The 13532-nt window shown below is 39.4% G+C and overlaps 1 protein-coding gene across 1 annotated transcript in view; it reads left to right on the top strand.

Moving 5' to 3' along the window:
• Positions 1-13532, top strand: part of Adam7 (ADAM metallopeptidase domain 7) — a 36166-nt gene that overhangs the window by 21722 nt on the left and 912 nt on the right. Inside the window, exons 13-22 of the mRNA XM_021204047.1 lie at positions 1452-1541; positions 2693-2888; positions 3283-3385; positions 4455-4641; positions 6425-6505; positions 7144-7222; positions 8192-8297; positions 8654-8753; positions 11215-11277; positions 12870-12926. Of these exons, the coding sequence (XP_021059706.1) occupies positions 1452-1541; positions 2693-2888; positions 3283-3385; positions 4455-4641; positions 6425-6505; positions 7144-7222; positions 8192-8297; positions 8654-8753; positions 11215-11277; positions 12870-12926 (1062 nt within the window). The remainder of the gene's footprint in view (positions 1-1451; positions 1542-2692; positions 2889-3282; positions 3386-4454; positions 4642-6424; positions 6506-7143; positions 7223-8191; positions 8298-8653; positions 8754-11214; positions 11278-12869; positions 12927-13532) is intronic.

The raw sequence follows: 13532 nt of genomic DNA, 5'->3' as shown, positions 1-13532 counted from the left end.
TACAGCTGGATCTCATGGAGGCATTTCCCCAACTGAAGCTCCTTTCTCTGTGATAACTCCAGCTGTGTCAAGTTGACACAAAGCTAGCCAGTACACTGGAGAAAGCTGTTTTTATTGTCCATTCAGATCCCAGACCTGAAGCAGCCCACATTTCAAACCATCTTAGGAAATCTCAACTCATATGTGGTGATCTTGCTGGAGATCAGCAATATTCCATTTGTCTGGCTTACACCTTAACATCTTGACTTGTGAGAAGTAACCCTAAATCTGATCCCTCAGCCACAGGCAGTAAGTGGTGGCTATCTTACAAAACATCTCTCCTAGTCAGTCAAGTTTTGCTTAGAGCCTTGGAAAGGTTGTCTATATCATAGCTAGGTGGCTGTAATTATAGAAGAGTGTCTTTTAATAGAGGGACAAATAACCTTTGAATTTTTCATATACTTATTCAAGTGTCAAGTATTTAAAAAAAAAAGCTTTGGAGGCAAAATTTCAAGTTATTTCTTAGTCTGCTTTTAGAAGCTTTTTCTTTGAGAAGCTCATCAAATAAATATGCATCCTCCACTACTTATGCCTCAAATGAACAAGTGCACATAAACCTCTGGGGATGTGTTAAAATATGAAGCATACTAGGTCTCCAGTGCAGCTGCAATTTACATGCCCATCAAGTTGCTGAGACTGTGGTATGTGGGCAACATTTTCTGTTATCCCTAGACACTGCACAGTTCAAAGTGTTCTAATAGGACAGCAATCAAGAAACTCTATAATGAGAATGGGACTGACCTGTTTAGAGAGCTTGAGAACCAGTCTTCAACAGCTAAGATCAATAACAAAAGGCTGCTGACTTTGGACACAGATCCATTTTCCCTATGCATATTTTGGAACATTCCACAGCGCTGTGCTAATGTATGGAGGCTTTATCTGATGCAGACAGACACCTGCCTCTGAAGTTTTAATTTTGTCCAAGTAGGCAGCACAACTAAGAGGACGTCTTACGAGAGGGGGGAAAAAGAGGAAATACAGGTTAGGTTGAAACTCGTGGCATCCCAAGCCAGAGATGCAAGATCTGAAACTCGTGGCATCCCAAGCCAGAGATGCAAGATCAGATTTTAGAAACTGTATTACCTCACATCAGACTTTAGCACAAGGAAGCAATGGGGGATAGACACCATGGGAAAGCTGGAAGGTCACTGTCTTTGGATTCTGTTCCCACCAATGAGAGTTCATAAGCTGGGAAGTAATGAAGGAACATGAAAAAAGGCAATACAGTATAAGTCCCCAATACCAGTAACTCACAGCAATCTTATTTACACACCAAAACCAAGGATCCTGCATTACATGGAGCTCTTGAAGGAGGAGTACAACTTAATGAGACCATCAAATAGGAGCACACACACACACACACACACACACACACACACACCTTTGTGATGTCTTCTTTTTCATTTTGCCAGGAGTGCACCAATCCTTGCTGTGACGCACACAAATGTGTCCTGAAGCCAGGATTCACTTGTGTGGAAGGAGAGTGCTGTGAATCATGTCAGGTGAGACTCTTGACTCACTCCCAAGGATGTCTGTGTTCTCAGCTTAGCTGTGTGGAATAACAAAGCACTATCTGGCCATGGGTGGTTCCGCAGTGCTAATTCCAAGATGGAGTGTTCCTTGTAAACATCCAGCAATGCTTAACCTGAAATGTGTTGGTGTTTGAACCAAGTGGTGCTTTCATATGGAGACTAGAGAAGAGGCTGAGCATTGCTTGATGTTTTTTAGGGGTGCCATCACATGACCAACACCATTCTTGCCCATGTGTCAATCAGTACCAGTCTGCTCAAACTCAAGAACTTGTGGAGGGGAATTGGTGTCCCACAATAGTTTATCTAAGGGAGAACAGAGTATACACAGATACTAAACACTTAATGATTGGATATCGGAGCAAGACAAACAATGACTAAAAACCATGTCTCCAAAGGTTTGCAGACACTCATTTAGCTCCTCTGGATTGCAAGCTCGCAAAGAGAGCTTCTATATATCTTCAACTCTTTCTAGGGACCCCACACATTTAAAAGAATGTGCTTGTGTCATCCCCTGAGCAATGAGAGGCAGGGGATTGTGACAGTTGGTGTTGTGAAATTGGATCTATGGGTGACAGAGATTCTGTGCGATGCATCATTCACTGGAGTGATGCAATAGAGCAAGGAATGAAGAAAAAGCAAGGTAGATGAGAATATCCCATTTTACCATTGTGTGCCTAGGTCTACTCTGCCCAAGGCTTTCTTATACCAAATTCAAAACCACCATCTTGAGCGAGAGAGTAGGCTTAGCAGGTAAAAGTACTGTCTGTTCTTGCAGAGGACCCAGGTCAGGTTCCCAGCACCCACGTGGCAGACCGTGAATGCCTGCAACTCTCTAGCTCCAGGAATCTGGCTCCTTCTTCTGATCTCTGTGGGCCCCAGGCATGAATACATGCAGGCAAAACACATACATAAAAACAGCTAAAGCTTTTAAAAATACCCTACCATCTTCTCATCTTAGAGTCCCATGAACATCACGGCATCTAAAAATCATAATAATTCTTTGCACTGAGAAGACAACTATGAGCCAGTCTCTTACAGATAAGAAAATCAGCTCTCCGGCTGTGTGTTCAGTTTCACTAACTCATACATCAAAGATTTGCACATTTGTTTCTCTTCAACAGATGAAGAAAGAAGGGGCCATATGCAGACTAGCGAGAAATGAATGCGATATTTCAGAAGTGTGTACTGGCTACTCCCCTGAGTGTCCTAAAGACGAATTCCAAGCCAACGGGTTTCCTTGCAAGAATGGAGAAGGCTACTGCTTTATGGGACTGTGTCCCACCCGGGATGACCAGTGCTCAGAGCTATTCATTGGTGGTGAGATACAGTCACAGGAATGAATGACCAAGACAATAGTCCATATTTCTCTTAGTGTCTTCAAAGAATTTGGGGTACAACTGGGAACAATATAACTTGTGACATTCTTTCAAGATTTCACCTAGCATCTCTTGGCTGCAACCTCTATTTCTAACTTTAACTCCAGTATAACTGATTAGCTCTGTGTTCGAGCCAGTGTACAAATGCTGCCTTTACGTATCTCTATCCCCACTTAAAACACATTAGTTCTCTGTGATTTACTGATTCCATTCTACTGAATCATTTTTGTGGGTTGATTCGGAAAGCTTAACTATGTTAGGAAATGAAGTGCTTTATCATTCTTAATATTCATGTTTTTATTTCTTTTATTTTACCACGTAATTTCAAACACCAGGAGCAGAAGAGAGTCACAGCCTTTGCTACAGGATGAATAAAAAAGGAAACAGATTTGGATACTGCAAAAATAAGGGCAACACATTTGCTCCCTGTGAAGAGAAGTAAGTGCCCAACAGAAACAGATCTCTGTGGAAGTGCATTAAAAACCCTCGAGAGGCCTCTGCTCTGACAGATTTTACCCTAATTCTGCAGAGAATTAGGACGAGTACAGGCCCCCGGTTCCCTTCGTTGGTTAAATTTCCTCTCTGTGTTTATTAGCTGGGGTCCGAGTACAGGCCCCCGGTTCCCTTCGTTGGTTAAATTTCCTCTCTGTGTTTATTAGCTGGGGTCCGGGAGTTTGAAGAACAAGGAGGGGGTAAGACTGGAGGAGAGCAAGGGAGAAGAATGCTACCAAACCAGGGCAAATAGGAATGAAAACTACTTTTCAAAGGGATAAGATAAAAGAGCAAAGGAAAGCAGCGGAGGCTTTAAAGACACATGCTCCTGGAAAGGGGAGGTTGGAAGGGAGACTGAGCTACTTGGCTAAGGTCCCTTCTGCATCTGTGTGCTGGTATTCTACACGGCCCTTCACATGTGACAAAATAGGAGGTGGATTGAAAAGTCCATATTTCTTAGTGTCTTCAAAGAATTTGGGGTACAACTGGGAACAATATAACTTGTGACATTCTTTCAAGGTTTCACCTAGCATCTCTTGGCTGCAACCTCTATTTCTAACTTATCCTTCAGCCAAGTTCACCTTTTGTTTCCATACCCACGAGGTGGGAAAGGAGTGAGTGCCCTTCACTTCCATCTCAGTAACTACCAACTGCCACAAAACTGTACACTGAATGTTGCAAGGGCAGCAACCCCCAGCCTTGCCAGAATTAGTCAATGTCAAAACAGAGCGCTTCTTACTGCTCCCATCCAAGTTATGCTAATCCGGTTTACTAAGAAATACTCTTTGTGTACTGAGCACTGAGTCTTGAGCACTGAGAAATCTTTCCTGTGGTTCTTCTGCATACTTTATTCATCTCAGTTCTTAGAGTTGGAGCTTTAAATGTGTGAGAGCTTTCTCAGAGTACCACGCCAGTAAACTGGGGTTAGAGGAGAGTGGCTGAGCTGATTGTCTAGGCTCTCGAAGTTGCTTTGGTCACTGGTCCTAAATCTGAAAATGTTCTGTTTTTCCTTCAGAGATCTCAAGTGTGGAAAGATATACTGCACAGGAGGCCGACGCTCAACACGCCTTGGAGAGGATAAGGCCTATAATCTTAACAGTGTGAAGCAGAATATGACCATCAAATGCAAAACCATGTTTTTGTACCACAATTCTAGAGACATGGGCCTGGTTAATTCTGGAACAAAATGTGGAGATGGAATGGTAAGAGAAAAGCTCTGTGTATGATCCTGATTTCTTGGTTCAGGGACTCACAGCATCATCCGTTGCTGTCACTGGTTTCAAAGGGGGGTTGTTTCTGTGTGAGGAAACAGAGAAAACAATGGCAACTTTTCCTGTAAATTAATAAGGGAGAGGGTAGAAATGATATGGTAATAGTATTCTTGTTTAATTGTAGTTATACTAAATTGTATGTAATTGCTGTAAATTTGTTTAATTGGCATCTTAAAATAGGCATCTAATGAAATCACACATGGCTTCTATACTGATTATTGTTATTGATGTCGACAAGCACCCTCCATTTATTTGGCTCATGCACCATATTTACTGGCTAAGTACTAGGTTTTCAGTAATTGGGCTGAATTTGCGTGGTCTACAGACCAGCGTACTTGAGAATGTCATATACAGAGCATTCCCAACAGAAATGCTCTCCTGGTGGTGTAGGAGCCAGCGCATACTTGATTTACAGGAAGAGAGCTAGATGCCCACGGAGCTTTGTGACTACCCAGATTGCAGCTTGACTTGATGTACTTATTCTTTTTTAACAGATAGAAAACAAGACAGGCTTTTTACTCTATCTTCTTGCTTTTAACAATTACGACCTATAGTTAATTATCATGAAAATTTGTCAAGTACAATATAATATTTTAGTACAGACAAGTTTTTTTTACTCGATCTTCTAGTTTTTTAACAATTATTATGATCTGTAGTTAATTATCATGCAAATTTGATGAGTTCAGTATAATTTTTTCATACAGACATAGAGTGAGAGTAAACAAACCTGAAAAATTAGGACAGATGCCACTTTAAATTGTGACCATTTCTTTATGTTGGGTACATCCAAAATCCTTTCTATTAACTATTTTGAAATATTCTGTAAATTATCAATTGCAATCATTTTGCTGGACCATGAACCACTAAAAATTATTCTTCCTCGTTAACCGGAAATTTAAACCTGTTAACTAGTGCCAATTTCTCCTTTCCCTCCTATCCCACCAGTCTCTGGAAGCCAAAATTCAGGTTTTTCTGCCTTAAGATTAAGTTTTTATCTCTCACACATGATTGAGAATTCCCTGTCTCTGCCCTTGTCTTAGCTCACATATCCCGCCTCCCACACTTACTCAAGATGCCACAAATGTACAAACGTCAGGCTTAGATTATTTTTTTTCAGCTAAGTAGTATTCCATTGTATGTTTGGAACACTTTTTCGTCCATCCATCTATTGATGGATACTAAGGTTGAGTCAGTATCTTTATTAGTAGGAATAACTCTCTTCAACAAACATCAAAGTACAGAAACGTCTGTTTTGGAAGGAAATTCCTACCTACACACAACTGAGGGCTCCTTGGTTCCCATCTGCTTGGTTAGAGTACAGTGCTAACAGAAAAAGATGAGGCCCAAGATGAGGGAAGCTAGGAAGGGTGGAAGACTGGAAAATAAAAGGAGAGGAGGAAGAACAAGAAAGTGAAGGGGAAGGAGGTCATTCCATGCATTGGCTTAGAGGAACTGCAAAACCATCTTTGTGATGCTATCTTTGGGCTAAACAAAGATGGCAAAATCAATGCAAGAAATTTTTTAGCATTATACCTGAGTTGAGCTTGAGAGCAGAGAGACTGAGATGGGTGTCTCCATTGTGGAAGCAACCTGCCCTAGTGTTGCATCAAACATGCACTTAAACCACATGAGAAGGAATGTGTAACTTCCTAAGTGACTATGAATTCCCACGTCTCATGAGCTGCATTGCTCAAGCTGCTTCCTTCCCTTCTAGGTTTGCAGCAATGGCGAATGCATAGAAATGGAGAAGGCCTACAACTCAACTATCTGCTCCTCCCCATGCGATGAGAACAATGTAAGGTGTCGTTGCCTCTTACAGTAGTGTCTTGCAGACATTTTTACCTTTACCTTTACTCTTGAACCTGTGTGGAAGCATGCTGATTCTTTTAAAGAACAATGTATTTTATTGACATTTTTTGTATAAACAACAAAATTAGTGCAAAGAGCAAACTGAGATATTATTACACATAAGCATCACTGATGTGTGAGTAAAAATGCATTGTCAGATTGATAATTTAGAAACCCATTTATATACATACATATAAGGTTTAAACATGAAGTTTAAGGTTTAATTTTCCTGAATGTCATTTACAGTTAAATTACACCAGTATCAACATTAGACCAAAGCTTTGGCAAAAACACACAAACTCTAAATTTATTTTCAGCTCAATACTTTATACTTGGGAGGAACATTTTCCCTAAACCAAGTTGGTCACTTAAAATGTATTAAGATATGTATGTATATACATATATATATATGTATTAAATATATATATATTCAAGTATTATATATATATATATATATATATATGCCTGATACAAAACTAATACTAACATAGAGAACTATAAAACACAGCTTCTATCAGTCATGCAATAACAGCAGCAACAACAGAGACAATAACAATAACAATATATGGTTGACTGCTCTTGCAGGTGGATGACAACGAACCTGAGTGCCAGTGTGAGGAAGGATCAATAATTACGGAGTGGGGAGAAGCCTTAAACCTTACCAGTAAGCAGTCTAGAATACAATACTCACATATATCCAAAGTCTTCCACCAAGAAAAACCTTTTCCCATCTACCATGGGTTTGTTATGTTTCTGCATGAAATTTTATGGTCCCATCTTACTGTTTTACATGTTTGGAGACCCAAACTAAATTTACTTTATTTGCCTTTTAGAGTTAATGTATTTCCTAGCCATATGGTGTCTGTAAACCAAGCCACAGTGGGCTTTTTCTATAGTTGGTTAAAAACTAACATACAGACATGTTCATGCTGACTATGGCTTTCCTTAAGTATCATGGAATCTTGAAGTTGGTTTTTAACTTTTTTATGCTTAGTCATTTTATTGGATATTTTATTTATTTACATTTCCCAATTTCACTCCCTCCCCAGAAACCTCTTATCCCATTCCCCCTCCTCCTGATTCTATGAGGATGTGCCCAAACCCACCAACCCACTCCCATCTCCTTGCCCTCGCATTCCCCTACACTGGGGCATTGAGCCTTCACAGAACCAAGGGCCTCTTCTCCCATTGATGCCCAAGAAGGCTACATAAACAGCTGGAGCCATGGGTCCCTCCATAGCTCCTTGGTTGGTGGTTTAGACCCTGGGAGCTCTGTTTGGTTGATATTGTTGTTCTTCCTATAGGGTTGCAAACCCCTTCAGTTCCTTCAGTCCTTTCTCTAATTCCTCCATTATGGACCCCATGGCTAGTTCAATGGTTGGCTGTGAGCATCTGCTTCTGTATATGTCAGGCTCTGGCAAAGCCTCTCAGGAGACAGCTGTAGCAGGCTCCTGCCAGCATGCACTTCTTGACATCCACAATAGTGTCTGCATTACAAATTGTAGTTTGTGTCATGTTGGAAGGAGAGTGAAAGTCCTTTAGGGAAGAGATGAAATTGCAACTATTGTTAGCAATCCACTGTCCTAAAAGTGATGCCCAGCTGAAATCCTGTTCATTTGTTTTTACGTTGTAGGTGTCTCCATCATGGTCATTGTGCTTGTCATGGTTATTATTGGCGTTGGACTTGTCATATTACTAATCCGTTACCAGAAATGCATTAAGATGAAGCAAGTTCAAAGGTATGTCTGCATACTATTTGCCAGGGAGCCATCACTAAGTACATACTAACCTTGCAGTCACTGAACAGCAATGCAGGGAGATCTGAGTCTACTACTAAAGATCAGATAAGAATACCTAACCCAACTTTTACATGTTCATATCCAGATGCTTCTCCCTGTGGCTCTTAAACTTTGTTACATGTTGAAAATCTGTACAATTCTTTCATTAAATAATGGGTATTCCTTTCTCTCTGAGATACTGTAATTGGATTGATACAAGGTACAAGCTACCTATCACTTAAATTGTGTGTGGTTTAATTATAATCACTTGTTTATACCCATAGCATATGTCAATGTTCCATTTCTCCCCTTTACAGCTCTGCTCGAGAAATACGGGGAGTAGAGAATAAAGGATACTTTCCTGAAGAACATCAGACAAGGAGTGAGCCAATCTTGACAGATATCCATCCCCTACATGTGAGATACTTTCCCGTGGGATAGCTGATGAACTGCCGCATGCATGTTCATGTGTTTTTATTATTGGGGCATTCTATTTGTTCTTGTTAATATATGTCAACATGTTAATATATTAAACATATGGTGTGTGTGTGGAGAGAGAGAGAGAGGGAAGTCAGAGGTCAACTTTATGGAGTCATTTCTCTTCTCTCACCTTTAAGTAAGTTTGTGGACTTGAACTCAGGTCCTTAGGCTTGTGTTAGCAAACTGAGGATTTCACTGGCTCCATCTCTCTGGCAAATATAAGTTTTTATTGTGGAACTAACCCTAAACTAAGCTAAGTGGAAGATGCTTACAAGGCATTTAACAAGGTATGCCATAGATGGAGAGCCTAAAATATTTTTGATATTAGTCAGCTGTCTTTAGATACACTACCAATAAAAATAGAGTAATAAGTATTTTTTAAAAGATTTATTTGTTTTTACTTTATGAGAGTATGTTGCCTGCATGTATCTATAGGCACCATGTGGGTGCTGGTGCCTCATGGGCCAGAAAAGGGTACTAGAGGCCCTGAAGTTAGAGCTACATGCAGTTGTGAGTGACCAGGTCACTAGGAACCAAACCTAGGCCCTCTACAAGAGCAACAAGCACCTCGAATCACTGAGACATCATTCCAGCCTATGATGCCAGTGTCTTATAATTCAGAACTTTGAGGCTTTTTGGTGGAAGTCTGATTGCACAGGACTAGATATTTTGAACACTTTTCCTTCCAACAATTCTGAGTTTTGTCTAATACTTGCAGAACATCTGCTCTCTACCCTTATGATGCACATAGGCCACTGAGAAAACAAACAAACAAAAACTTCTGAACTCCACTATGACATTTATGGGAATAATTCCATTGTTCCCTTAGCATATGATAGTTTATCATCTCTTTATCAATTTGTTCCTTTTGCTATGACATTGTTAACCCTGAGATAGTTAAAAATAAATCTTGATAGTCTGTTTTTATGAACAGAAAATACTGTATGAAATATTTTCAAATGTACATGAAGATTTTTCTGGCATGAAAATATGTGCTATTAGTGTCAATCTCACATAGTTGGCCCTGGGTTTAAATAACAAAGTTGATGCACAACACAATATTTGGTGTTTACTTAGCACTTACTATATGTTAATTTTCTATTACATCTTACGTGTTTTGCAGTTGCTTTCCTAATTAACATTTCCTTAAGATGGGTGTATTTCATGAACTAAGAGTCAAATCGAAGTTCTCTAAAACACAGGGTGAAAGTTGGGGAACTGTCAGAGAGGCCAACCAAGGACTTACATGGAGCTGGGACATATCTGTTACTTGGCAAAGCTGCAGTCTAGGTTGGGCACTGTTGTACTTTTCTGGGATCTCATCACACGAGACAAAGGCAGGAGAATCCAAAGTTCAAGACCAGCTTCAGCTGTACAATACCATGTATCAGGAACAAAACAAACAAGATTACAAGCTCCTTAACGGCTCTTTGGCATTTGGGGGGAGGGGGATTAGTAGAATACTCTAAGAAAAGAAATCTGTTGATTGTCAGAATAATTCAGCTTAATGCTGAAGATGAATTTTATGGACTTTACAGGAAGCTCTGGTCTCTCAAACCTCTTATTTAGGGCTTTATATTACTTACAGAATTATACGAATAATAATCATTCAAATAATGATTTTTGACATATTAACTCCCCATGGAAGGTCAATCCTCATCAAAACTGTGGTTTGGAGAAGACATTATATTTATGATAATATAAAATAATATATATTCACTATATATATTTGTTACACTTAAAATTAGTTACTTATGTATGGATTATGTATATATGTGACTATATACACCTATATAATAAATTATATGTATTCATTATATATCTATATATAATACATATACATAATAATATAAATGAATAATATATATTCATTATATTTGTATATATAGTGAATAATGTTTGAATTTTTCTCTTTGCAAGAACTGTCAGTCAGTCTAAGGTCTTGCATCTGTTGGGCCATGCCTTCTATTTGTTTCACTGTCTCCTGGGGAATTAGCAGAAAATAAATTAAAAAGAGGCATCTCAGTCAAGCATATCTGTATATTCATAGGCAGTTGAGGAGCACCCAAAGAGCTTTGAGGTCCAAAACAATGTAAGTGACCTTAGCCTTTCAGAATGCCAACGGAACTTTTGAGATTGGGCAACTAGCAGAGCAACTTTGTGCTTCTCATACAACAGCATACTAAGAAGATGTGATCTTTTTCCATATGTGTTCTTTATAGAACAGATCTTAGATATACTCATTTGTAAGACAGCAATCTAGGGAAGATTGCTCTCTTTTATTGTTTGTCTATTTACTAGGTCTCTGTCCAGGGTTAGAAAGGATATTTTGTGGTCTTAGAAAGAGTGATCCTTTCTTGAGTACTAATTGGAGATTAATAACATCTTTTCATCACAGAGCGCTGCAGAGTCCTTGGAAAGAGTTCCTTCCAGCTTTTCAAGTCCTCACTACATCACACTGGTATGTCTAGTCCTTTGGTTGGCTGTGTCCATTTGTGTAGAACTCATTCTGTTGTCACTTAACTGCTATTAGTTCCTTGAAAAAACATCCAGGAACATCACCAAGATATTGGGTTGAAATATAACTAACTCACTCTAGCAAGAACAAGTGCTTGGCATGGTGGGGCTATGCCAGAGAGAATGTGTTGAGCCTGAATTCCTGGGGACACCTTTTGTTTAAAATGTTCATACTTGGTCATAAGCTTTGTTGATTAACTGTGATTTAAAAAAACAAACAAACAACTTTTAGTTAAAATGCATAGTTATGGATTTCAGTATGGCATTTGGCATGCATACATTGTTTATCTTCCTTCCTTGCTTCTCATCCTCATTCCTCCCACTTCTCTTGTACCTTTTTCCCCCTAGCAGTCTCTTTTCTGATTTTGTGTCATATGTGTTCTATTACTGTTTCCTCCCACCGCTTTCCTTAAACGCACTTTTCCCATCTCAAGTACCCTTTAGTTTTGTGGTCAATAGCCACGTTCAAAATGCAAAGTTAAAAGCCAAGGTCTACATAGGAGACACACATGAGATATTTGCCCTTCTGAGTCTGGGTTAACTCACTTAACCGAGTAATTTCCAGATCTAGCCAACCTCTTGCTAATTTCATGATTTTCTTTTTCTCTATGGCTGAATAAAACTCCATTGTGTATAGTACAATATTTTCATCACCTCATTTTTCTGTTGAAGGACATGTAGACTAATTCCACTTTCTTATTATTTGGGAATAGTAAACATTGAGCATGGATGTCCGGGAACCTCCATGATATGGTTTATGGTTTAGAGACATTTGCGTGACTGTCCAGAAGTGATCTTGCTGGTATTCATCACTGTAATTATTGAGTTTGTTTTTATTATTTATGTTCTGCTCTATAAATGACTTTCTTACTCATGTCACCCCAGTCTTGGACCCAGCTTTTGAGGGACAGAATCAATGATACTTTTCACAGATCAGCTCCAGGGCTCTGGACCCTCAGTTAACTAAGACGGTGAAAACAAAGAATTCCACAGATTCTCTAGTAGTGACCCAACTCTAAGTGTATCTTCAAAGTCACACAGGAAGGTAACTCATACTCAGAGCTAAGAGATGGAAAACACACTAAGATTCTCAGTTCTGCAGCGCTCCCTGGATGAACGAGAGGCTGTGGTCAGAGGAGTTTTTGTCTGGGATTCTTCACTCTCACTGAAAAGGACCTCAAATTGTGCCTAACAAAAGCTGTGCATGCAAATTTCCAACTGCATTCCCTGCAGAACCTGTGTGGTCCATATCCAAGATAGTTCTAGTGGGGTTCAGTAAACATGCATGAAACATCTCTTATAAGACATATTCTAGGCGAGTCACACCTTTATGAGAGCTAGTGGCTTCTCCTGGGACTTTCTATAAGCAGAAGTGTCCTCGGCCTCCCCTTCCATTAATGAATTGCCTTAGATGGTTTCTCATGGAGCAAGAAGTGGCCTTCTGTGTGTGTGTACCCATGTGTGTGCATTGTGGACATGTGTGCTGCTAGCAATAGCTAGTTCAGTTCCTGATAAAGCATACTTTGTGTGTTACAGAAATCTGTCAGCAAGGACTTAAGAGGAATTGCAGACCCTAAGCAAAATGATAATGGGGTAGGTTTCTGTGACAGGGAGTACTGTTTACTTCCCTGTTTAAATTCTCAAATGCTGGCATTCTTCAGTGTTCACTGAACCCATCCACTGGCTGGAGTCATCGTCTACATTTACCAGAATGTAGGATGGGTGAAACTGGGTTTACAGACTCTGAAATTTCTATAGAAAACACTACAATGTGTATTTACACTAAGACTTTTAAACTTGGTGAAAGGAACAAGATAAAAATTGACATTGTCAGACTCACAAGTTGTTCTGGAAATAACAAAGACAACAGTTTTCTCTCAGACTTTATTGGCCATAACCTTAAGGTGGAGTTCCTTGATAAACTTTAAAGGGCATGATAGACTATTTAGCATGGCAAGGGAACTCAGTTTACCAAATTTCTCCTTTACTAAAGGACTTTTCTTACCCAGTCAACAGACAACTACAGCTGAGGGGCATTGCCTCATTTGAATGATTGCTTTTATACTGCAAAAAAAATCTAAAAAAAAAAAAAAAAAAAACAAAAAAACAAAAAAGTGGGTTAGAGAAACAGACAACTATTTCTTGCCTGTATCTCTGAGTTCCTGCTTCCTCTCTTTCACTTGTTTTTGTGAAGCTTCT

This window comes from Mus pahari, chromosome 8, assembly GCF_900095145.1.
Source record: "Mus pahari chromosome 8, PAHARI_EIJ_v1.1, whole genome shotgun sequence".
NCBI classification, from domain to species: domain Eukaryota; kingdom Metazoa; phylum Chordata; class Mammalia; order Rodentia; family Muridae; genus Mus; species Mus pahari.
This window is presented reverse-complemented; position numbering and strand designations above follow the sequence as displayed.